Below are 27,168 nucleotides of genomic sequence, written 5' to 3' on the forward strand. Positions count from 1 at the left end.
TTTTGATGCATTAATTTAGAAAATGTTTCCGAAAAATTTAAAAATCTAATTCTTTGCGGACAGTTCGAAAAAACTTCGAAACAAAAAGGTTAATTACCCATTAAAACTCAGCACTTTTTAGAAAAGAAGGTGATGCAACAAATTATTAACGTCTTTTTAAAGTTCATAACGTCATTTTTGCAAACAAATTCTTAATTACTCTTTAGGGATTTGATTAAAAAGCAATTTATAAAGGCAATTCTTTGTTGAAAGTGTTAAAGAACCTAAAACATAACTTCTATGTTCAAATACTAAAATCAATTTTCCGACTATGGTCAGAGCCCTTAAGCCATCACAGGCAAAAAAAATTTATATCGGAAAAAATATCGCTGCTATTGTTTTCGAAAACCCGCGAAGCTTCTGATTGGTCAAGCGCTGAAAATCTATTGTAATGTCACGTGACCTAAACACACCTTTCAGCCGAAGTACGACATCTAGTCCTCCGGACTAAATAAATCTATGTGGACTACGTTTGGTAAATCTAATTATGCCAGTTGAACCACGCCCTTGTCAATCTTGCTATACAAAACGCGTCCCCAATCAAAATATTTTAAGAAACACGAAGTGGTAAGAAAAGTTTTTAAAGCTGCCAGATTTCAATTCAAAATGTTTTGGGGAAATTCTCCCAAAGTACTCAAGTATCTTGCCGACACTTTTTATAAGAAATTTTAATTTTCATCGAATCTGAATATACACGCAACGCAATTTTGTTGGCTAATAATCAATTCTTGTAATTAGAAAATAATTTGTTATTAAAGGATAAATATTATTTTAATGTTTTTTTTCTAGCTAGTATTTTTTTTGTAGAAAAATTTTAAGATATTTCACAAATTTTGATGACAAATACATACATCCATAAAAATTTGGGTAAAAAATAAATGTTGAATTTGTGAACATTAACTACTATACTTTATCTGACGACTTGAAAAATGGTTATTCAAGCAAAATTTGTCAAATCTAACGGTAATCAGTTTTTGATTTTTGTCTGGGACATACCCCCTCCTCCGGGTTAGTGGACAATTTAGAAAATTCGAAAGGTTTGGTATAATATTATGTTCCAAAACCTTTCATAACTATTTTCGCATCTTTGAAAAGAGCGTCGTGATAATTATTTAAATTTATATGCAATCTTTTGGTAAAATCAGCGTCGGTAAATGAAGAATCTCTCGCTTTTCAACATCTCCTCAAACCAATCTATTTAAATCATATGCTTGATTCGTACTGAATATTTCTATTATCACCCAAACCTTCAGAAGAAAAAGTCCTTCTTGCCGGTCTCTCATCCGCTTCCTCTTTATCTCTTGACTCTTTGAAGATTGGTTTTAAAGCTGCCCGTACCAGACCCCAAAACTTCTTAGGTTTTAGTTCTTTTTTAGTTGCAGTGAACTTCCAACCCATGTGACGATGACATGTCTTGCAGATTGCAATCGTCCACGCATATCTGGAAAAAGAAGGATCCTGGTAGAAAAAGAGACCATGCAATTTAAACTTATCAGCCTACCTTACTATAGGTTTGACTTGATCAGGGACCGAATTATATCAAAATGTATGTGTTTATTGCCCCGCAGGGGCTTTTGTTGCTTCACGTAGCGGACCTGCTCGCCAGAAAAAATTTTCATGTTTTTTCAGATTTTTTTCGTGATATTTTTTTTAACTTTATTGCATTTTACACAGAGCATTTGTGAAAGCGAGAAATCGAAAGTTCCGTCTGCACTGCCAACTGCCAGTCCACACAGCTAACAGAAAGCTTTCACAAACAACAAACCAAACAGCACACTGGAGATTTTTGCTTGGTTAATATCTTTTTAACGTAGTTGCTCAACTGGATTTACTTGAGGGACATTGTTTGCTACTGAATGAATCACTATCAAACTACTGATATTGGATCAAACCTTATAGACCCCTTTCATAACTTTTCAGCTTGTTTTGATTTTCTCGCTTAGTCTTCTTTTCTGTATGGTCTTTTTTAACAAAATCTGGAATAAAAGAGACAGAATTCGGAGGCAAAGTTGGAGGCATATTGCCTCTATTATCCAAATTTGTAATATATTTTATTTAGGCTAAACAAGGTAATCCAAAACATATGACATCACATGAAAGGGATCTTTATACACACACAGTGTTGTGCGCTGCTCTACCAAAACCCTACTGATATTATAAAGGCATAGATAGACAAAAGGGAAATTGACCGTTAATTCATATTGTTTACCTATATATTCATTTTGAAAGAAATTAAATTGAAATTTTTGGTGGAAAGACAAAACCCAGCAGAGAGTACGTACGTACCCTATAAGTATAATGGATGATATTGCATGCGCCAAAAGTAATTTTTCAAAGAGTATAAGCCTTGCGCCAAAACGTACCAAAAACTGGTACCAAAATTGAGTTTCTTACAGAAGGTTTAGTGAGTGAGACATGCCAATGAGAATGTACTATGACTAACATGAACCGATTCATTCTCGTGGACATTTGAAGCACAGTGTACTACAGCAAAAAATGGTTGAGCATGGGGAGCAGCAGAAAAATGTAAACAGAAGCGGAACAAAAGTCGAAAAACAATGGATCATGGAGTATTTGATGCTATTTTGTAAATAATTCTTTACGCCAATATTGAAGCTTTAGCAAACTTTGAAAATGCTGTTTATGTCACTGCTGTGCCAGAAGGGTACTTCGATATGTATGTACGCCGAAGATTTTCAGCCTCATATTATGAACAGATTCGAACACTCTCTCTACTAATAATACCTCCACTGCACATTGTACTGTGTTGATGTTGAACGCATGAGCATACTTTGCTCAAATCAAAACTGAACAAACTTTTTGACTTTTTAGAACCAGACATCCAATAAAATACAAACACAATGTTGTACCTACCTGTGAAGTGAACAGTTTTTAACGGTGTTGACGGTGGTTACAACAGGACACGGTATCTGAAATTCCCTTGGCCTTTATTTTCAAAACATATGGATTTCAGACAAGATGAATCTGTTTTTATGGGAGTGAAACAAACACACTTGTTGAAATATGAAGTCTGGCACTACTTTAATTGGATAAATTTATATTTCGCAGGAATTACCTTAAGAGTATGAATCTATGCGAGGACAAATTAATGCAGGATTAATTAATTAGGCCCTAATTCGCATTATTTAAATTTGGCAATTCTTCAGCCATTCACATTGATTAATTCCGCATAATAATTTATTCTACCATTAATTTATACTCACGGTTGGGCATCCACTATCCACAAAATTTAAGCTTTTCGCAATAAGGACTTATTTTCGTGTTTTCCCACGTTTAGTTATTTTCAAAAAGTGATAAAATAAGTTTTGGTATTTTTATGTATTATATAACAGTCATTTCGTTGAAGAATCTCCGCTTTCTTGCTTGCCAGGGAAGTGGAAGTGGATTACAGCAATAGAAAAAATTGTGTACAGTGGTGGATTAGATTATGTTTTAATACTTTCATGGTGACTAATTTTTGCTGAAGGCCCTTTTTCAGATTTTCTTAGGATTTTATTTTATGGTCTTTTGTAAATAAGAACAAAGGCTGTGAAATCCGGGATATTTTTAATCCCTGAAAATTAATACCTTTATAAAAAGTATCTGATTCAACTGCCAATTTTGAGAGCAACTATCAAATTCATATCTTTAGTAACCATGAAGAAATTTTATTCTAACTGAAAACTTTTTGCAGAAACACGTATAAAGATTGTTAAATTTTTTAGATAATTTTCAGTAACCTTTGATACAAATAAATTATATCTACAGTATGCCACCAGTCCAAAGTTACTTACTTTTTAAATTTCAAATCAAATGACTGAAATTGTATTCAATTTCATTTTGGAATTCACCTTTAATCTGCATTATGTATTCTTTATGGGAGTGAAGCACTTTCAGTTTCACAGTACTCTTAGGTGCCAAATAAACGGGCCCCCCCCGCTTGTTAATTTTTCGATTTTTTTCCAACCCCCCCCCCCGGACGTTATTAGGACCCCCCCGTTTATTAATTTTTGAAAAAATTCCCAGCTCCCAAAAGGAAAGTTTCTTGTTTTACTCTAAAAAGCCTAAAGCCTAAATTGTCTATTTTGACCCTTTTTAGGGTTTTTAAAAGTCCATTTTCCAACCCCCCGGTAATTAGGTCCCCCCGTTTATTTGATTTGAAAAATTTTTCCAACCCCCCCCCCCCCCCCGTTTATTCGAACCCCCCCGTTTATTTGGCACCTAAGAGTATATACACATTCTTATTATTGGGTTTTCAAAAGTGATTTTTATCTGGTGATTGAAGAAAATTAACTTTGATATCATTCTAGTTCTTAACATGTTGCGAAACCTGTAATGGTTTTAATTTAGGTCATTTAGTTATCATCAGAAAGTGTAGATTTAACAGTTTTTTTTAGATTGATACTTTCGTTATGTATGGATCTTACTGAGAACATTTTAACCGCATCGGCTCGTGTTTTAACTTTAAACAGCTCTAGTAACATTGAGCACTTTTTATGAAGACTCATTTCACCAATTTATAGTCTGATTATGATTCCCTTGCTCTCTTCATGGCTAAGTTCCTCTGGGCTAATATCTGCTATCGGCGGGGCATTCATAGCGACAGCTACTTGCTAGTAATATCGTCTATACTTGAACGATTTGATGATCGGGGGGAGGGCTGAAAAAGTTATGCACGCAGTTTACAGTTGATGATGGTGGTAAAGTTAATTAAAAACGCAAAACTCGACCAGCTGTAAACCGCTTCAGGAGGAAAACTCGTTCACAAATTCACGAATTTTCCTTTCGGCTTGCATTTTTCTTAGATAATGGCTATAAATTTGACGTCATTGGAAGTCCGAGTAATAAGAATAAGATTGTGTATATCTGGTTGAAAATGTTAATTTTTAAGACCTACTTACCCTGGAAACCAACTGTATTCAGTGGTGGCTCTTCCTTGAAGTCGTAAATGATTTGCTTTATAGAATGTCAGTGTTTCGTGGATCACTCCTCCTGGATTCACGAAAGCTCCCATCGGTCCTCGTTTGGATAAACTGAAAAACAAATGCATATTTACACATAAAACTTGCAGCCTAAAGCCAGACCGCTCGTTTTTTACAAATTTTAATCGATCCCTCATAAATGTGCATAAAGTTTGTTGAGTTAGTCAAGTGTATTATAGGTTGTGAAAGTAAAAAGGTTGTTACTCCATGATCGAATAAAATGATAACCAACCAACCAACCTGAATAGTTCGTCTTTATCAGTGATCAGAGATTTACATCGTTCGCATGCCAAACCGGACCCGAACTACAAAGAAAATCAACCATTATATTTAACGCAATTTTCACATTAAGGGGATCCATTGTTGCAGCTCGAGTTAATGGTTCCATATTTGAAGTGATCAACTAAAATGGACTTTATTTTAACCTGTTTACACCCCCTTCCCACAGACCCACTGTGGAACCCTTTCCCACTGGAAAAATTGGCCAAAATATCGTCTCAGGTGGAAAATAATCAAATAAACCAACCCTCACTGCAGAATATTATACTGTTTTTTCCCATCCCCAGTGAATTTTCTGACTTGAAAATAAAAGAATTGAAATCGCAAGCCATAGAAATATGGGAATATCAGTCCCCACTGAGATTCAGTCCGTTATTTTTATCCCGACTGGCTGAAAAACAAACCTACCGGGTCTGTGAGAAGGGGGTGTCTATTTGTCTTGATTTTTTCCTCGGAAAACGAATATAGCTTTACCTTGTTCATAAAGTGAATTTGTTTGCGCAAACGAAGTGGTGCACTGTCGATCTCCAATAGTTCAACTTTCATTTCGTTCGTCAACGGCAAATTTTTCGTGATCCAAAATGAAAACTCTATAAAGGGATAAACGTTTAATAAAGAAAAATACCCTACAATAGACCTAATCATCCTTAGACTAATTCCCATTCGCTATACTCTAAGAAGAAGATATACTACCAACGGATTTACGAATGCCTGTGATTCAGAATAGTTTTCAGGGAAGTTCAAAAATCGAAATATCAGGCAGCCAGCAATTCGTAAAGAGACCCGATATCTATTTCGAAATTCTTACACGTGAGATACATATTGGTACAAGATTAGCATCCCCCCTAATTGTATTTCCTTATAATAAAAGCTATTTCATTGATGCACGCAGCATAATTATTGCAATTCATATATCATTTGGTATATTATCACTAAGTTCAAGTTTGAGTCAGTTAGGTTCGGTCGTTTTTAACATATTGAAACATCGTTTTGACACTAACCTATTGGGTTTTGTGGAATGTTGTCAAAGTCCAAATTTTGATTCCAGCTTCTGATTTCGTGTAATAAGCAATCCATCAAGAAATACTACAATTCAAATAAACAGAAAAAGAATTTTTTTCAACCCTAACAGAACAGGAGGATTGGACTCGAGTTTAACCTGGATAGGGTTTTGTGTTAAATTTCTTAAAGAGTGTCCAATCAATGTTTAGGGTTGGTCATTATAAGAAGTAACAAAAAATCAGAGATCGAGTTGAAATCCACAAAAGAAGCCCACTCAGGTGAGTTAAGGCAAGTTCCAAACATATTTTGCAAACATATGTTCCAAACATATATTATTAAGGAGAGGATTTCGGAAAGTGCTGGGCCGAAAATTTAAATTAAGGCAATCTCAAGATATCGGCCAAAAACTGATTTTTACGTTAGGAAATACGTCGAAAAAACACGTCAAAAAGACAAGTTAAATGACGTCATATTTAAAAACAGTAATAAGTTCAATTTTATTGCTACAAATAACACCAAATTTTGACTGGAGATGTAGATTAACGATTCTAAAATATTTGTAGAGAAATTTTTTAAATATGACGTCATTTAACTTGTCTTTTTGACGTGTCTTTTCGACGTATTTCCTAACGTAAAAATCAGTTTTTGGCCGATATCTTGAGATTGGCTTAATTTAAATTTTCGGCCCAGCACTTTCCAAAATCCTCTCCTTAATACGCTTATTTTGAGCTATATACGAAAGTTAAGGAACAATGGGAAGCGGTGCGCGTCACGCAAAATATGTTTGGAACTTGCCTTAACTCACCTGAGCAATGGCACGAAGGCCCAGCATTAAACGTTTTGTTTCTAAATAAGAGTGATAAAGTTTACTTACTCATCAATTTTAATTTACAAGCTTTTTTATATTGAATTGGCACGAATGTGGAGCAAGATTGGTCGGAAATTCAATAATATAACTATATCTAGTGATTTGTATTGACTGGTCGTATGGTTGTTTGTCGATGTTGTGTCATTGTTGTTTGCTGATGTTGTGTTGCTCTCAAGGATAAACCAATATGAGCGGTAAGCATTTTTATAATATAACTATATCTGTAATAATGTATGTAATAATAACCGCATTTTTTTTCAGTGTTCAATAAAGTGATTCATATTGAATAGTTTCTTACCGGATTGTAAAGCTTGTAGGTCCACCCTTGGATTGACGTCAAACTTGTACACAACAGCTATAATAAAACAACACAAGTGTTATAACTGCGGTCATCTTGTCTACCTGAGTTCAGCGGATTGTCTTTTTATTATCAATTTTAGATCCCTTATAGTATCGTTACCCAGCCCTATTTTCATTTTAGACCCCGCCCGTTTACAGGAATTTGACATTTTGGGCTATAAAAGAGTATAAAAACATATTCCATATAAAAAACCCTTGTCTGAAAGCTTATTGTTTTAACTTTTTGTTAGCTTTTTCCTTGTTGCTATCAAAAGATAAAAATCATTTTGCTCGGTTTTTGATCACGTTACCCATAACTCCTCTTGGAGATTCAATCACATCGAGTTTTTTTCTTTCTCCAACGTAGAGGGCCTCCTTATCATTTAAAAAATATTGTATTGAAGAGTAAGCGCAAAAAATGGACAAAGCAGACAAAAAAGCTGTTTCTGGCTGGAAAACACTGTGTTAAGGGTTAATATCTCGAGTTAGGTACAGAAATCACCTATACTCACAATATAACAGGTCTCCGTTTTCTCAAGCTAAAATTTTCATTAATTTTTGACCCTATGATTTTTGCCTGAGACCGTCATATTTGTCCGAAAATCACACCAAAGTGTCCGAAAAAAAATTGGAACCTAAGTTATTTTGATTCCCCTACCCCTTAGCTTTCCAAAAATGTATAACAAGTGCTTTGAACAAAACAATCGAGCGATTTTACAAAATGCCCTCTACTAATAAAACCTAGAAGACAAATTTGCATAAGTACTTTTAATAAGATTTTATTAAAAATTAGAAAGTTTCAAATCGTTTCAAAAATCTTTCTCCAAGATATACACAAAAGATCACCAGCGTGGTAGATTTTACTCTCCCCCTTGGGGTATAATAGGGGTAGCCAAAAAGGCATTTATTCTCTTCCTTGTGAAAAACTGAAACCCGGTTTCTACAAAACATCACTGCTAGGGAAGAAAACCATAGACAGCGTACTTTCAAAACAAAAAGTTTCAGCCTCAAATTCCACCTAAATTTTCAGATAGAGGGGTACCTCTATTTTTTTAGGTTTTAAGGGGTATGCCACTTGCCATAAAATTCCAACAGTCGAAAAGAGTTCAAAACCTGTCGTTGAAGAATAATTTTGGGAAAGAATAGCTTATTCTTTCTCTCTGACACTTTGTATTGTTGGAATCACTGAATCTTTAATCATGCTGTAATTCATTTTGATTCAAAAGTATCCCTTTTACTCCTTAAACCCGATTTCGCACCTTCCTTTTGTTATATTCACCTGGACCCCACTCGTATAATAACACTTCTCGACTTTTCATGCATAATGCTTCTTAAATTTTAATGGGATCATGGAATCAATAACTGTTTGAGTCTCACGAAAATCGTAGAATAAGTTATGAATGACTACCTGGTGAGTCTAGTTTAAAACATTCAAAGACATTTTAGACATTGTAATTTTTCATGTTTAATGTTTTCAGAGCATGATGCAGAAAGATTTACAGAGAGCGCGTGTGTGTAAGATAAAATCATTTATACGTTGGATTTGAACTCAGATTCGAGCTGCTTAACCCTTTAACTGCCGTTCGTATTTTTTAAGGTTCGACCTACTTGCCACGGGAAAAAAAAGGTTCGACCTATTTGCCAGATGCCGGCATATGCCAACATGGGAAAAAGAAAATTTTGACTTCATTTTCTGAATAATATATGAAGTATCAGCCAAGGACTATAATTTGAAGTTGAACATTGTTGAATAGATATTTTTCAACATAGAAAAGCTTTTAACTATTATCTTTTTTTCATTTCAAACCATCTAATACAAAATCTTTGTAGAAGTGTTAAATTTTTGGGCAAAGGAATGGAAAGTGCCCATGTCGGCAAATCCCGACATCGGCAAAGAAATGGAAAGTGCCCATGTCGGCAAATCCCGACATGGGCAAAGAAATCGAAAATGCTCATGTCGGCATATGCCGACATGGGCAGTTAAAGGGTTAATCAAACTTTAACACGGCATCGTAATCTTGGGAGATGATATGCAATCAAGGAATTATTATACTCTGGATAAAAAACGGTGGAGAGCGATGATTATATTTCCATTGTTTCAGAAAACAATTTATGTTCTAGCTGTGTCCGCAAAAGAAAACTGTCATGGCGGCTTGAAGTTGTCTGATTTTGAAAAAAGGTTTATTGATCTCATGTTAAAAAAGTTCTCTAGCTCTCATTTTGCACCTTTGCAGGGAAAAAATCTGAAAGCAAGGCTAGAATACCAAACCGGATACATTTGTGAAATCCGGTGTGAGAAAAACATCATTAGACTAAAAAAAAATTGGGGAATTCGGGAATTGGTTGAGCGATTTTCGATAGCCTGGATATCCAGACTGTACACTATTTCACAGTCTATCTTTTGATATTTTGTTCTAGTTAACATCCTGGTCTCTCTAGCAATTTGCATTCTCAGATCAGAATGCAGTCCGCTTGATTGACCTCACTTGGCTAAAGGGTAAAGGTTTTGTAAAGATAAACTTTCATTTTCAAGGTATGTGAGAGGATTAGATGTAAAGGAAGTCTCTAACCTTCTTTTTGATCGTATATTCAGATAATGGTCGAAGATCAGTCTTTGTATGTAATACCTAGTTGGTTCAATTTAAAAGTGATTGATATTTTATGGATTTCAATCCAAAGTTGAGTGTTTTTGCTTGTTGAGGCGCTCTAAAAGTTTCAGGTAACTATTTCTTAAGTGTGATAAATGTGGGTCAGGGTTTTGTAGTTTAACACGTTTGTAACGGCTTCAGGGGAAAGATTAGATAGAGTTTGATGTATAAGTTAAATATTGAATTTGATAGCAGTATTTGGTAAAGTTGGAATTTCTAGGTTTTGAAAAAGTGGGGAAGTCTCAGCCCCGGGGGGGGGGCACTGGGTTTGCGGACTGACGGTATGCGCCAAAAAAAATTGCACCCTTACAGTGCAGCAAAAATCCGTGAAAATCATCCTTAGAGTGCATTTCCCCCAACTTTCGATCCTTCGTGCAAAATTGGTCAAATCTAGCATTTTTGGTCAATTTTTCAGAGTTTTCTAAATTCTACCCTACATGCATCTCTAGTTTTCGACCCTTACAGTGCATTTTAAACATATTGGAAAAGGTACCCTTAGGACCCGCACATACCCGTCGGTCCTTTTGCTCAGCATTAAAATCTGAAAAAGTTAGAATACGCAAACATCTTTTTTGTAATTTTCCTATTCGAGAGTTTTGAGTAAGGCCTTGTCCCCAGATAATTGTTGCGTAAGACATGAGAGTGGAATATAGCATAGTATAAAGTTTTGAGAACTAGTTGTGGAACAAAGTAGCGTAGTTTGGACAAAATACCATTAGATCTTCTAAGCTTTGTGGACAAATAATCAAAGTGAAAATTCCAGGCTAGAAATTCATCTAGAATGAGATCAAGATATGCTTTGTGAATTTTAAAGATGCTTTTTATTAATTCCTGTTTTGCTGCCCTGGGTTGGCTAGGAAAGTTTTGGAAACATGGGTTTTCATTCACTTTCATTCTCTAGAGAGACCAAGCTCTAATTTTAGAACTTTTTACATCACCTGACCCCGAGAATGTAGGTTTCTCATTTTTTAGCATTGTAGCTCTAATGATAGTTCAACTTCATAAAAAGTTGTTTCAGAACAAACCATTACATATTACTTGTTATTTACAGACATTGAATTTTAACTTGAATTAATTTTTTCCAACGAAAATCTGAATCGAAGCGAAGTTGATTGGATACTACCCAAATTGAGACATTTTTTAAATAAATCCTCTTTAAATCGAAATCTATTGGAATTAAGTTATGATGATAGGGTATTTTTTTACTCCTAATGAATAAACAAAAGTCCATTGCAATATCTATTGTTCTAAGTAAGATAGATATTTTGACGAACATTTTTGACTTACCTTTTGAGGTTAGTTGACCTTTTTAGCGGGACTTTGGAAGTCCCAAAAAGATACCCTTAAGGGCGGCACATACCGTACCCTCCATTTGCCTAAGTACCCCCCGGGGTTTTCTATCCATCTATATCTTTATCTACCTTCATGGTGTCATGAAACCGGAACACTTATGTAAAAATAGAACCTCCGAATTTCTCGAAATTTTTTCTGTTGAAATTAAAACTTGAATATTTTCGAATGACTCGTCACAAATTCGAATCTTATAATTCGAATGTTGTGATTCGATTTTGAACGTTGTAAACATTACACATTATCCATTTGGCATTTTTATTCGATTGGTGCTAGAATATTACAAAACATTATATAGTTTTTTGGTGAGAGATAATAAAAGAGTTGGTTTAAAAATTTTTGTTGTCTTTTATCTTTAAGTATTATGGAAATACTAGCCGGTACCCGGCGTAGCACGCCGGTTTAGCTGTTTGCTGAACGCATTTAAAGTCCTTTGAGATGTTGGGAAGGTGGCTTAACCGATGAAATCAAAATTAAAGGGAAGAATTCTCCTCAAAGTTTGACTCTATCTCTCCCGGGTGACGTATCTTTTAACCATATTTTGAAAAGATTTTGTGGCAAAAATAATCAGAAAACAGAAGGGCGTCATCCACGTAACCATTCGGCGCCAGGCGTCCGAGACGGTTCTGCAATTGGATTTTTTTCTCGCTTCGCTTGTGTTATATTGCCGTAGTTCTGTTTAGGAAAACTTGATGTCAAGAAAGCGATGAAATCTAGACATGACACGCATCTTCGAAAGAGAAGCCGGGGAGGGGGGACTTAGCAAGAGAGGTATGGGAGTGCCAGCCTAAAGGTGCCGTTTTGAAACATGGCAGTTTTGAAAAATCGGAAAATCAAACTGCAGTCCCACAAGAATGGAAAAATAGGAAAATTCAATTTGGCCCCAGAAAGATAGAAATTTGTAAATTAGTTCCAAAAGTGAATTAAAATTCACACAATTCCGTGTTTCGGCTCCTCTTTATCTGCTAGGGTCCGAGGGGAAGGCCGAAAGTCAGCTCGCAACTAGTCCCCGGAAGGCAGCTCGGAACAACAAAAAAGCGTGATAGCGCAACTTTTTTTTTTTTATAAACGCTTCGTCATAACTTCATATTTTTCAAATTCAACAATCTTAGATTACAGCAAAATAATTATCTACCTAACATGTTAAAGGTCCCTTTTACGTTACGAAGAAGATTCAGTTTTTACCGCCTTTGAATGTACTGTTTTTTTATAAGCACGTGTCTGCCATACATCAGGTCGCCTTAGCTAGCATCTATGTTCACAAACATCGAGCCAGGTTTAGGTACAAAAACTGAGCCGCATAGCTATAAACGTTAGGCGTATAAAAGAAAAAACATGTATTTGAATGTTGCGTTCGAACAACTGTTATGATTCTTGTGTGTATTTTATATTTTTTTTCTTAACATAACAGATTCTTTTTAAAAGATTTTCTTTTGTTTTGAAAAGAATTCGAATGTCTCAAATCAAATAAGGTAGTTAATTACTTTACATTCGAAAACATAAAACAAAAGAAAAGCAAGAAAAAAAAGAAAAAGTCTAATCTATCAATCAAACAAGTCTTTATAAAACGGCGCGAATCTGATTTAACACATTTGTGGAGCAAGAAGCAAAAGTCATCTTTTAAAAGAACACAAGAAGCCGGAGCGGCGTGAAGGTCCAGCTGACGTGGCAATAACCGAATGTCCTTCGTACCGGGTTCCTTAAGTGACGCAAAAAATTTCCTTCCCATCCTCCACATTGAGCTTCTATTCTTTGACACTTTCTTTGTATTGCTAAGTTTTGAAAGTTTTTGATGCATTTCCCGAAGTTTTTACCGCTGATGGGATTCGAACCCACTATATACAGAGCACACCTGTGATTCGAACGCCAGCGCCTTAACCACTCGGCCATCGAGTCACAACTGCAATGGTATTTACTCCAAACTCTACCCGGGGGCTAAAACCCTAATCAGGGGTTAACTCCCATCCCCAACCCTAGCCCTAACCCTACCTAACCCTACCTGAAACAAATAATCTAACCGGGAAATTTGAATCTACTACCAATTCAATCTAAAACATAGGTCAAACATCGCGCGGGTAGGCGGGTCGAAAATTCTAGATTGGCGGTTGGTTTAGCCTGGACTTGTTAATTTATTGCGCGCACAGGCCCCGACAAAGACAAAATCTTTTCGATCAGTTGCTTTTTAAAGGTCCATTCTGCTGCGCGCTGGACCAAAAAACATTGCGTACGAAAACGAAAGTAGCACAGACAGAAAGAAAGACAAAACGACATACAGACTACCGCTATTAATATATAGATTACTAAAACTGGCGAAAACTTCTAGAGAGAGAGTAACCGCAATTTACAAGAATCATTTTTTTGTTTTTTTGCCTTTCCCCGGGCTTTTCCCTCTCTATTTCACCTGCCTGCTTTTTCCTCTATAAAGTCATGGTTGTTACATAAATTGTCTATATGTCTGCTAATATCACGGTTGTCAGTTATATTTCTTCGTTCCAAAAGCTTGGAACTTGGATGATTTTGAAGTTGGAAGAGTCCCGGTGTAACAGAAAATAAGAACTCCCCGGAAAAAAGTACTCCCGAAGTATTTCAAATACTCCACGATACTTTTTTCCCAGGAAATTTGTACCCCCTCTGGGAAATTTGTACTCCCCTAATCTGCGTCAAAATATATTGAGAATCAGGGGGGGGCACGCAGTTACTACAAGGCAGTATGACACTTACTACCGTGGTGGTACTGTATTCAGAAGTTATGAAAACAGTCACTACACAGTGTAGTAACTGCTGTTTGGGGGTGGTGCCAAAAACTAAAACTAGCACTTTTGGTGTAGTAAGTGCTTATATTTTAATTTTTTTAAAGAACTTTCAAAATTTTTCACAAAAAATTAATTTTTTTGTGAAAAAATTCTTTGTTAAAAAAAAATATTTTTGTTATAAATGGACGAAAAAAAATTTGAAATTTTTCTCAGACCCATAACTATGCTTTCCCTAATTATCATTAAAATGTTCTCAACAGCTGTTAACCAAGTAAATCAAAAGAAAATCTAGCACAAAAATGGCTTTAGGTTGAGAATAATCGCAATTTAGGGTAATTTCGAGCATGTTTTTGATGATACCACTCAAAAATGAGAAATCAGTCCAAACTCGGGATGTAAAGGGTCTCCGAGGCATACTTACTGAGATCGGATTAAATTTCTCAGAAAACTTTTTTATTCAATTTTTTCTCGACCATAATTCTGAAACTTTGTTCAAATATTCAAAGTTCGACTACAGACAAAAATTGGTTGAAAAATCAAAATACTAACTTTTAATTTATGGAAATTGACTTTCCAGCATAGTACCTATGGGGAGTACTTTTTTCCTGGAGGGGGTGACATATGTACTGGGGAGTACTTATTTCTGGGATATAAGTACTGGGGAGTACTTTTTTCGGGGAGTATTTTTTTCCTGGGACACCGGAGCGGGAAGGGTCACTCGGCTCGGGCCCTTTTTCAGGCTATGGAAATATATGACAGGGTAAAATGACTACATTATGTCATTTGCAAAATGTGTTGAACCAACGATGTAAAAATAATAGATAACCAACTACCTCTAGAAGGCACTTCTCCCAAGAGAACAACCATTGTTTTCCTATTGAAATGAGCACTCCTTTAAATAGCTCTGTGTGCAGTGCATGTTATGCTTTTAGCTAGATTTTGACACACTTTTTGACATCCACTGAATTGATAGAAAATTTGTATTGTTATTTACTGCAAATTTTGAAAATTTTTTCAAAAGATAAAGGTACCAATCGTTAGACTAATTGACTACGGATCGGCCTGATACCACTTAATCTTCGTCTGGATAAATAAACGCTCATAAAATGATGTTATCTGAAAAATATATATGTGATTTGAAGTGCGATATCTCACGAATGAAAAGTGCATGAAGGTTGCCTGATACAAAATAAACAGATGAATGTTTATAGAACAATAATATATAATTAAAAAATTCCTTCTGTGAGGCTGCCTATAGGAAAATACTGGTCGTAAAAATAGAATTGATCCATAGGTTTTTTTAATTTTTTCGTTTCGCTTTAATGATGTTTGAATTTTTTTGATTTCTCCATGTTTTTACTGTAGTAGTCATTGCTTGTAGAGGTGAATTTCACGAAGTGAATTTTATTTTGTATGATACTGTTTTCAAACTGTTTTTATATTTTCTTTTAGAACAATCTGAAGATGAGATAAGAAATATATTTGGGAAAAGAAATTTAACGAGTTAAAATTGTTGGTCACCTGAAATTGTAAGAAATCGCATGCGTATTCGTTGACTACGCATGTAGCTGAAAACAAACTGACCCTGGGGTTTCCCAACATTTAGGAAAGACCAAGTTGTAAACCAAAACATCCAAAAACATTTATAGGCTGCATACACGTTTTTTTTATTAGAACCCAGTTTATAAGAACATTGAGGCTGAAGTTCGTCAAAAAATTAAGAACATCGTAAGAACATGCCCAGCCTCAGTATGGAAAAAAATGACTCAAAAGCTTTCAAAAAACTTCAAAGAAAGTACTTTTAGGAGGTTTACTAGAGTTTTTAATTGGAATGAAGAGTTGAACTCGTAATATAATAATTTGATTTTTTTCTTTGATTTCGCGAACTTTTATTTTCGCGATTGTAAAATTCCAAATAATTTCACGTGGACTAATTTTCGCGAAAATGGCCAACATTTGCGAAAACTGCGAAAATTAATCCACGCGAAAATTTATCCACTTAAGGGCTCTGGTCATAGTGAAAAATCAAATTCAGAATTTGAAGATAAAACCTTAAGTATGTTTTCGCTTCTTTGACATGTTTAAGAACAAACTGCTTTTGAAAAAATGAATTTTAAGTAATTACATCATGGGTAATTAAGGAATAAGTGTGGCATGGACCTTAATAAAACGTCATAACGACGCTATTCATATACTTTTCATAAAAAAAGCCTAATCTCCTTGGGGAAATCATTTTATTGTTTCAAACTTTTTTTAAGTTAAAGACAAATAATTTCTTTATTTAGATTTTTTCGGAAAAAATAGATTTGACTACATCCCAAGTGAAAATTACCATTTAAGTTGTCCAGAGCCCTTAAGGTAATCTGCGAAATTTATTCATCCCGAATAAAGTCATACTTGCTTATGTTCAGCACTATTCTTCTTCACCGAATCATGTTTGAAAATGTTAATGGCCCGTTAATGTTTGCTGAAAACATGTCAAACAAAATGTTTCTTTCAACAAATTTTTCTTAAAAGTTTTTGTTATTTTTAGAATAAAAATATCTCAACAAAATCTTGGTGAAGAAGTGATGAAGAATCTAGCCAACATTATTTTCAAATATGACAGAAATCGAATTTTATTTGGTTGTATTGGTTTGTTATGCATGTTGGTGGTAACAGTCATGTTTAAACAATATGCCACATTAATGACAAACTCGCCAATTAACCGGACAAGTAAACCGAATCTACGCAGAAACCAATACATGTATAACAAGAACATGGAGAAATTTCATGAAATGGATTCGCATTCTATTCAATTGGCTCTCCAACAAATATCACGTGCTCAACGATTCGAACGACGTCACAACTTCTCGGAAACGTTGTCCAAATTAAGTCAACGTCTGATAAATCTGCACTGTGGAAATCCAGCTGGTAAAAATCCAAGACAGCGAACCACTATCATTCTCAATGCAGTAAACGAAATCAAAAATCTACAATATTTGCTGTATGAGATAGAGAAGTTTCCAAAATGGACAAAGTCAAGTAAAATATTACTTGGATTGACTCAAAAATCAGCAATGAAACACATGACAAAGATTTTGACGCTCACACAAAAACTACCTGGATTTAAATTGAGTATTCTTCCATCGTCATCCGATATCGGGTCCACTTTGAAATCGTTACTTGATCAATCCCGTACTAAATACGTACTAGTAACCAAATCACTTAGAAAATTAGACAAGGATTTTATTTTAGAGACTTTCTTAAGACCTCTGATGCAACGTACCGCAGACGTAGTCACAGGGTCCCTCGTGTCCCCAACTGGAGAATGGGAGCCTGGATGTTATCAGTCGAAGTTAATTTGGAGTCAGTACAAAACACAGCACGGTAGTGATACGGTGGACGATCGTGGTTGGACATTCTGTGATCAAATAGACGGACCCTTCGCTATGAACAGAAAAGTGCTCCGTAGACTTTTGGATACGCCTAATGATCTTTTGTACATCGAAATCATGTACACTTTGAAGAACGAGAAAAAAATCATCAAATCTCATTTACCAAGTAGTTTTCATGTTGAGGATTCTGGAAATTTCCATTACAAATTGGAACGTCCTCAATGGAAACAATTCATCCTTCGAAATCAAATTACTGAAGTCATAACTACAACACGTGATCAAAACAAACATTTTGAGTTCGATTATAAAGAAGCGAAAAGTGAATGTAAGAGATGGCGTCAAACCAAAAACATGTTAAGACCAAGAGCTTGTATGAGAGACCTTCATTTCATGTTATTAAATTCATATCGTATTTTCGATAAACATGGATATGAATACCAAACGGACGATGGATCCTGCGTTGCTGGCACCAAACTACAAGACACCTTACCCTGGGATCATGATCACGATATGGCTTTTCGTACGCAAAATTTCTCACACTTAATGAAACAACAGGGCGAGTTCAAGAAATTAGAAATGTCACTGGAGCCGGAGTTGAATAATCCATGTTTTAAAGATATTGATAAGGCCACGTGGTGGGGATGTGCTTATGTTGGTATCAGAGGGGAAAATTTTCGTTTAGAGAGTTGGGGACAGTATGTTCTAATGGGTGATTATTACCAGCCTTGGAAAATCCACCCTCATTTTAGACCAATGTTCACACCGAAGAATCGTATCTTTGGTCACGATACCAAGGTTCTGTTAGGTGATCATTGGTCGCAAATGCGTCAAAACCCTGGACAGTATATCCGTGCTAAGTATGGTGTTGATGTATTGAAACATGCCAAGCATTGGCAAGATCTCGGCCTGAAAAACATGATGGGGACTTACAAGACAGCCACGCATTTTGAATCGTGCCCTAAAGAAGGACACCATAATTGTTTGAATCAGTATCTTGCTGATGGAAACATTCAATTCCAACGTCCCTGGGCATAGAATTGGTTTGCAACGAACCAGATGTTTTCTCAGATTCTATTAGTATTTCTTGTAAATTTTCTACATTCTAGCTTTTTTTTCAAAAATTTTTATACTATAGATCATTTTCAAAGTTCCACAAATCATTGAGTAAACCAAGTGTTAATTTCGAAAAATTTATTTCCCTGTCCTCTAAACTTTCACTTTGCAACAACCCATGGCAGGATTTCGTTCACTGCCGTCGTCTTTTTGTGTTTTTTGGACCTACCTGGAGGTCCTATAAATTAAACGTTGTCCGTTCGTTCGTCCGTTTGTTATGAGCTTTTCTCGAGATCGGCTCATTAGTTTTTTCTGATTTTTTGCACAAAGATGTGTAACTATAAACCCTCGAATTAATGGACTTAATTTTTTCAGATTTTTTACAAGAAAGTAGGGTAGTAAAATATGGCTAAAAAACGCATCTTCATCTATAAGAATCGCTATTTATAAAGCATACATCGATGTTCTTAGCCAAATTACTCAATTTTTTGAAGAGAAATATATTTTTTGCTCATGAACGCTTAATTTTGAAGAATATTTGTGTTTAGACATGAAATTTTGGCTGCTAGACGTGTTTTTATAGAAAAATTTGCCAAATTCTATATTTTTTATAAGCACATTACCAATTACTTAGTTATTTAGCTTTTCTCGAGATTGGCTCATTCATTCTTTATGATTTTTTGCATAAAGTTGCTTTTTCGCCTCAAAAATTGAATCTTTATCCATAAAAATCACTATTTTTAAGCATGATGCACCAATGTTCTTAGCCGAATTACTCAATTTTTTGATGAGATAGATATTCTTTTCCTTCCAATACCATCCCTTAATACCACCCCAATGGGCACGGGGACAATCAATGATGAAAACAAACGACGAATTTTAATAAATCGTCACTATTTGTGTTCCGAATGATCGTTTTAACGGTCACGCTCAAGTAGAGCGTACTTTAATTTAGCAAAAAAATTTAGAATTCTATATTGAACACGTTTCAGACATCTTTAATTTGAATTTCCCAATTTCATTAAAAAAAATTCAAAAAAAAAAAAAAATGGAAGAATCCCAAACAGAAACTCAAAGCATCAGAGGGACATAAGTTGTCTATTGCTTAAATTTCTTTGGGGTCAAACTACAAAATAAAGGCCACTTCCTTTGTATTACGGTCTGGCTTGGTGCCGACCCTTAAAATACTGAATCATTTATCCAGAATAGATTTTCCGTGTAAAGGAATAAAAAACAAAGTTTCTGACACTGGCTATTTGTGCTTTTGTTTCCGCTTTTGTTTGAAAAAAAGTTGCCATTTTTTCCCGAACGAGATCGATTTCAGGCCTTATTTTAACCATTGAGAATGTCCACCTTTGCACCCTTCAGACCCTCCAGTCTGCAAGCACATGCTTCCCCACCTGGAAAATTGCTAAAGCCCTGGAATGTTCACGCCTCTTCCAACCTTGGAAATTTGACTTTTCCCAGGATAGGAAAAATGCTTTATTCACACCAGGAAAAATAATTTTCCAGCCTCGATATAATTCATAAAACAGTATTTTCAGGTTCGAAAAGGGCTTATTTACAGGGTGGAACAGGGTGGAAAGCATTTTTTCAGGTTGGAAATTTACTTATTCAGGGGTGAAAATGACGTGATTCCAGGTTGGATATTTATATATTCGGGGGCAAAAATGACGTAATTCAAAGTTGGATATTTACATATTCGGGGGCGAAAATGACGAAAATGAATTACGTTTAATAAATTGTTAAATGTATTTGATCATTTTTTTAGCATTGGCTCGATAGCTCCCATTCGTTCTGTCATGTACTTGCGCTACTTGAGAACCCCGGCGGCCGGCACTTTTGTCACAACAGCGGAGCGAATTTAATGACCTCAAACTGCCGTCTCACCGATCCACTGAGCCCATGCGACGTAAGTCCATTGCGAACGAATGAAGCCGCCCTTGCGCGACGCCTCACCTTATTAGCTTTGTGTTACACACTGACCGAATACAACCATAAAATGTTCTGGTTTAGATACAAGCTGAGCACTTTTAACTAAATAACCACTTGTGGTTTTGAAAAGATCCTCGTTTTGAAAGGATGCATACATTTTACATCACGAAAAATCCCAGGCCTGAGAAATGCCCATTTTCGGTGTGAGTTTTCAAATCTCTGATTTTTGAAAAATAAATCCTACCCCGAAAATAACCATTTTACACCCCGAAAATGGCCATTTTACACCCTGAGAAATCCCAGGCCTGGATAATGGCCATTTTCGGGGTGGGAAAGTTTGCATAAAAGTTTTCCCGTGAGTAATCTGGGTATTTATGAAAAAGTAAAAACTTTAGGGTTAAAAATAGTAAAACACACAAAGGAATACAGCCGCTTTAAGACCAACTAACTGTCAGCTCTACTGTGATTTGACGTCAAACCTTGTATTGATTGTACTGACGTCAATATGTTTTTGAACTTCAATTGACTGTATTTCTTTGTGTGTTTTAGTCATAGAGAGTTGTTGTAATACATTTTTTTGCTTAGAATTTCATGCTCTTTCAGATGGTACCAATCAACTTCGTTTATTTTGACTTTTGAAAATCAGCTATTTCTCTACCCCTGTTTTCCCTTGCAGTTTTGCCTATGGCGTCACTATTTTGGTCATAAAAATTTTTCCCGGGCCTAATCCGCGTCCTCCCTCTCAAAAATATCTTGTAATATACTGTTCTTTGGAATAGACTAAAAATGGCTAGGTCGTAGAAAAGATGTCACGGAACCCCAGCCCAGGCTTGGCCCCCTACTAACAGTCAAACTTTTAAGGAAATTTCAAGAGGTCAAATCTCTGAAAAGGGCTCGGCAGTGAACGAGTTAAGGCATGAAATAGCCCAGATTTGAAAGAAAAGATAAAGTAATTTGGATGGGATTTAATCTGGAGATGGCCGAAAAATTAACTAGATTTGGCGAATTTTGGTCACCAAATCCGCCGAATAATCTTCCTTAGGTAAGGTATACCTCTCTTCATTTTATTGATCATCTCTTTTGAAATACCCATCCTCCCAACTAATCGAGATTATCCTTAGAAAATTATTAAAAAACAAAATACTAACTAACCTGTGCATGTTTAAGATTGAAGCCAACTAAATAACGATTCTGGTTGGACGATAATTTCTCTTCGTTTAAATGAAACTGATTGGCTACCAGTTGACCACGAATCGCATTGCATTGTGGATAATGTTGTGCGTAAACTAATGAAGCACGTGGTTGAGGGGAAATGTAAGCGTCGGGAAGAATGCGAATTTTACCGAGCATCACCCTGATAAATCAAGATAAAACATAAGATTACTTACATCATCTTTGTGAGGGGTTGGTTTAGAATTTTTTTTTGCCGAATCAAAGGGTTTTTCCGTTGAGTTTAAAAAACTGATCCAACGAGGGACGAATTTGGGTGTCATCCGCGAAAATCGGCCAAATTAAGTCCCATTGGAAATTTGGAAGGGCCTAATCTGCGAAATTAAGTACCCGCGAAAAATCTTTCTTCGATCCGCGAAAATTTAAAATTTCTATCGTCGTTTTTTCGTCCCACAAATCAGACTACTCTAACCCCACTTTGAAGAAAATCTCTTCATTAATTTTCGAATTTTCGCACACAACCATATCAAAATTTTGAGAGAAGTTCTGTTTGCTACCCCAATTTTGCAAAATTGGGAATCACTTTAGAAAAATTAGATTTGATACTAATCCGCGAAATTACGCGAAACTACGCGAAAATCAGAGAACTCCTCATCCGCGAAATTAAGTCCCCGCAAAATTTTTGAATTTCGCGGATAGGTCCATCCGCGAAAGTTTATCCCATTAAAGTAAATAGTTGATATTATAAATGATATTTAAATATCATAAAAAAAAATTCTTATTTGTAATAAACAAAAAGAGGAACACACAAGGAAATATTTTTCCAATTTGAAAAAAGTACATCCCTGTACCACTTTTTTACTAAGTGACCATGGATCTTATGAATCACACTTTTTAGAAAAACTTAATGGCTTGAGTATAAAAGTATAATTTCGTGAAATTTATCGAGGAAAAGTTAAGGCCATCTGTATCTCCAAGATTGGTAGTTAACCCCTAGTTTCGTTAGGTGGGTGAGCTCAGATTATAATCAACGAAGATTTCTACGGCCCAGGGATCCAATGAGGGATACTTTGATGTGTAGACGATGCTATCGTCCGTTTAAAGGTCAGTAAAACCCGGGAAAGTGTTAGGGCGTCAGGGCGGTTTACGGGAACAAAACACTGTAAACATCTCTGCCACTGCTTACTGCACCCGAATTTATCACACCTCTCCTAAACTATTCCCTTTTTTAGTGATCTTGTGTAGACGATAGGATCGTCTAATCGTCTATTTGATGTGTACCTCCTGAAAGCTAGGTGTAGCCCTCCTCCACGCATCTGGCCTCTTTGAATTATATTTATCTTAGAAATGAATAATCCATAATCTGAAGATGAGGGATGTTTAAGTGAGAACTACATACCCGTCGAGTTGTGATTGAATGGTGATCAATTTGAAACGTTGTCTGCCTTCAGCTTTTAACAACAAACGTGTCAATCCGTAACGTTCTTCTTCTTTCATTGAAAGTACTTCACACGTCACGCCAACTGATGCAAATTCCCTGTTGTTAGAATGATCTCCTCTAGTTGTCGTTGAACCAGGCCTACAAAAGAATTGGTCTTATAAAGGAGTCGATCTACGAACGTTACGCCACTAGTTAATTACCTTGCCTTGCCCTAAGTGACGAAAAATTGGTTGGTGACGAAATATTTTTTCGACGGATGACTATTGATTTCTTTGAATGGATTTCTTGAATGTTAAGCTTTGGTACTATTTAAGATAAAATATTTCGACAAAAACTATAGAAATGCACGATTTCTCATTCTAATTGGGTATAGTTTACCCTGTGAAAATTTGGCTCAATCCAAAGCTATGAAAATTTATTCTTTATTTATTATTTTTTTGTTCTCCACAGAAACGAAGGTTTTTACCGTATTTGCGGATTCCGAAACTATCATTGTATACAAAGTTAAATTTGTGTAGTAAATTATGAAGTCAAGTTAGTCAATGACTTTAAAAATTATTGTGAGGTCATTGCATTAAGAAAGTGGAGGAAAAAATCACGCGGACGAAAGGAGAACACGAGAAAAAAACAACTAAGTTGATCTGTTTTGTCGCCAATTTTTGAACAAGGCGATTTATCGATTTTTAATCGACATTTAATTAAAAAGTTCATAACTTTTCGAAAAATTGTTTTCTGAAAATACAATTTTGAGGGATGTTCAGAGTTATGTCGAAGATTGGCTGTACAGAATTTCAAGTCAATGTGACCAATGTAACACGCTGCGTCAAAATTTGAATTCTATGGTATAATACACTAAGTCACATACCATATTTACCGTATTACTTCGAATAAACCTCTTTTAAACGCCCCTCTCTCAAGGAATACCTTAAGAGTATATAATTTCACGGGTACTAAATTTTCGCGTGCACTTAATTTCGCGACTTTTTCAGTGGTCAAAGCAAGATTTTCGTCTGAGACGGAAAATGGATTTTACACAGCAAATTAGCACATATTCTTGAAATTTTGGTGAATCATGCAGAATTTTGAGACGGAAAAGTCTCTCTATATACTTCTCTGAGACGGAAATCCGTCTGAGACGGAAGAACTTTTAACACTGCTTTTTACGAAGAATTTCGCGTAATTTAGCACTGTTTAAATTTTTCAAAAACATAAAATCGCGAAGTTAAATACATGTAAAATATTTTCGACAATTCTTTGTTACAATTTTGATACTATTTTTACTTAATACGTTGTATTTCAAACAAAATCAGTCCTTTTCTTGTCAAATCAGACCTTTTCTTTAATATTCAATAAGCGAATCGCGAAAATTTCCAGAAAGTGACAATCGCGTAATTTAATGCTCGCTAAACATGTTTCTCGGAATTTAGTACCCGAGAAAATATATACACTTGAGGTAATTTTCAAAAGACACCCCTCAACTAAACGCCCTCTTCGGATAAACGCCTCTCCTCTAAGAAAGATCTTTCTCGGGAGAACTATAATATGTAGGAAAACTTAGATAAGTGTTAATAATGATACTTTCATTATTCAAACCCAATTTTACATTTCTAAAATAAAATATTTGAGCTGGATGAAAACGAAAAGGCAAAAAGAGGTTCCCATTCAACTTATCAAAGTGACCTTGTTTAGATTATTACTCAAATAAAAAAACATCGAAAAATTTCATGATACGCTAATAATTTAGTAATACCGTGCTTAAAGTACAATATAATAGACATACTTATCAATGAGGAAGCCAAACGTTTTGTCCGCTGATACCACTCGCTTCATCATTGCTACAGCCTGCATGGAAGAAAAGCAGGTAGATTCATTGACAAGGTTTCATATAGCAGTCCTTTTTCAACTGATATCATTCTTGTAAGGTTCAGTGATGGAGATTTGCGCATTCATGCATGATTTAATCAAAATAAAAGTTTAATAGTTTAAAATTAAAAAATCAGTAAAGAAAAACAACCGTTCAAGATCCGGAACAAATGAAAAATAACGGATCGGAGTAGGACCACCTTACCGTTAGCGAGCACCTCACTAAAAACCGGAATTTTTCATCTTGTTTCTTAGTTAGTTCTACTTTGATGATTTTCGAGAAGTAGAAGCCTTTCAAGTGCTTTGACGCAAATTCGATATTTTTCTACTGCAAGAGCTTCGAAAGTTTGAAGTGACGTCAAAAAATCGAATGTTTGGAGCTCGAAAACCTGGGCTCCAAACATTCCAAAAAGTTGCAAAGTGGAAAAGACGTTACTGCGTAGAGAAAAAGCCGTGACGTCTAGTATAGGCTACCTTACCGTAGGATGTGAGATGTTTAATGGTAATATTTGACCAGGTATAAGAACAATCCCTGATATGTTATACAGAGGGAGGCTAACCAAATCTCCTTCAACGTGTATCGTGCGGCCGTGTAGGATTTCCAAATCGTCACCCAAATACTGCGAGGAAAATAGTGAAATAAAAGAATACCATTGGATACCTCTTAAAACCACATACCCTTAAAACCTACAAAGTTGGGTTTTGGACTCTCTTAATTTAATATTGTATAATTCACTTCTTTACAACCTCTTATATAGGTACTTTCAGAAAAAAACCTAGTTTCAAGAATTTCAATCACAGCAAAATGTCGTAAAATTCGAATTTGTTCAAAATTTTATAAAAAATCCCTTCAAAAAATCAAGATTTTCGGACCTAGAGATTACACAATTAAATTAAAGGTCATAAAAATCTATACTTTTTAGGTACCTACACTTATGGTAGGTATGAAAAAATAATTTTCTTCTCCATGGTTACACCCCAAAGAAATCGTAAAGCCCCAAAAGTTCTATTTTAAAGCTCATTTATGGTAGCGGCGAATAAAATCTGATAATCGACTTTCTCAAAACATGATCATATTGCATACCAAAATGTCACAAATTTGATGGAGAAAAACATTAGTACCATACGTCAAAAATGAAGTCAAGAAAAGTTTTGACCCTTCAAAGCCTTTTTTGACAAAAAAACAGGCGCAATTGCATTATGGGCATGAAATCCTGAAACATACAAATATTGTTTTGGGAATGGATTTCTAGCACGTATTTGATCAATTGAATCACGGTTCAGCACCTGAATTGCAATTTCAAAGTTTCAGTAAGTTGTGAGCAAGGGGTCAATATTTTTAGGTTGTAATTTTTAATAGTGTAGGTTTTAGGTGTAATTTGATTTTAACGTACAGTTTCGAAAATATTTAGGTACCAATGATCTAATTGTAGCATTAGTAACTTTGCAGTGAATCACTGTTCAAAATTTGAGACCGAAAGGACTATTTTATAAAAAGTTATTCAAGAAAACCATTTTGTAGGTTTTAAGGGGCAAATAGCTAAAACTCCATTTTTTCGCGTAGCAATAAAAATTTTCTTAGCAGCTTCTACAAAAAATCATACCCAAGGAAGAAATTCATAGGTAGCCTAGACTCACCAGAAAAAGTTTTGAGAGGTATCCACTGGTAATTAATCAATTTAAAGTAAAAGTTACATGCTGAATGGACCTACCTGATGATGAGAATCAGATAAAAATTGGACAAATAGCAAGAGAGTGAGAAAGTGTAGTGAGCAGCTTGAATAGATTACCGTGAGTATCACAGCTTAAATTAATATCAACAGTCTGTGAAGTATAGTTAAAGTCGTATGACTTGTAGTCGTAGATACTGGGGTGAACAAATATTTTAGCGCGATTTCCCTTTTAACAAGGTAATTTTCCCAAAGTCCAAAAAACCCATATTAGCCACCTTTCGGCCCAAACTTGCCCAAAAAATTATCTTATCGAAAATCGGGCTCCATCAGAAATTAAATGTTGCCATTTTATACAACTATGCAAAAAAAAAAAAATAAAGCCAATCTCGAGAAATA

General features: G+C 35.4%; 2 protein-coding genes across 2 annotated transcripts in view; both read right to left on the minus strand.

The window, feature by feature from the left end:
• Window positions 1-27,168, minus strand: part of LOC136822806 (2-iminobutanoate/2-iminopropanoate deaminase-like) — a 224,509-nt gene that overhangs the window by 58,107 nt on the left and 139,234 nt on the right. The window lies entirely within an intron of this gene.
• Window positions 794-27,168, minus strand: part of LOC136822783 (protein cereblon-like) — a 37,851-nt gene continuing 11,476 nt past the window's right edge. Inside the window, exons 4-13 of the mRNA XM_067079064.1 lie at window positions 25,579-25,719; window positions 25,017-25,078; window positions 23,195-23,374; window positions 21,778-21,979; window positions 7,469-7,525; window positions 6,302-6,386; window positions 5,775-5,890; window positions 5,262-5,326; window positions 4,941-5,072; window positions 794-1,480 (exon numbers count right to left, since the gene is read on the minus strand). Of these exons, the coding sequence (XP_066935165.1) occupies window positions 1,243-1,480; window positions 4,941-5,072; window positions 5,262-5,326; window positions 5,775-5,890; window positions 6,302-6,386; window positions 7,469-7,525; window positions 21,778-21,979; window positions 23,195-23,374; window positions 25,017-25,078; window positions 25,579-25,719 (1,278 nt within the window). The 3' untranslated portion in view covers window positions 794-1,242. The remainder of the gene's footprint in view (window positions 1,481-4,940; window positions 5,073-5,261; window positions 5,327-5,774; window positions 5,891-6,301; window positions 6,387-7,468; window positions 7,526-21,777; window positions 21,980-23,194; window positions 23,375-25,016; window positions 25,079-25,578; window positions 25,720-27,168) is intronic.

This window comes from Clytia hemisphaerica, unplaced genomic scaffold (genome assembly GCF_902728285.1).
Source record: "Clytia hemisphaerica strain Z4C2 unplaced genomic scaffold, Clytia hemisphaerica genome assembly, whole genome shotgun sequence".
NCBI lineage: Eukaryota > Metazoa > Cnidaria > Hydrozoa > Leptothecata > Clytiidae > Clytia > Clytia hemisphaerica.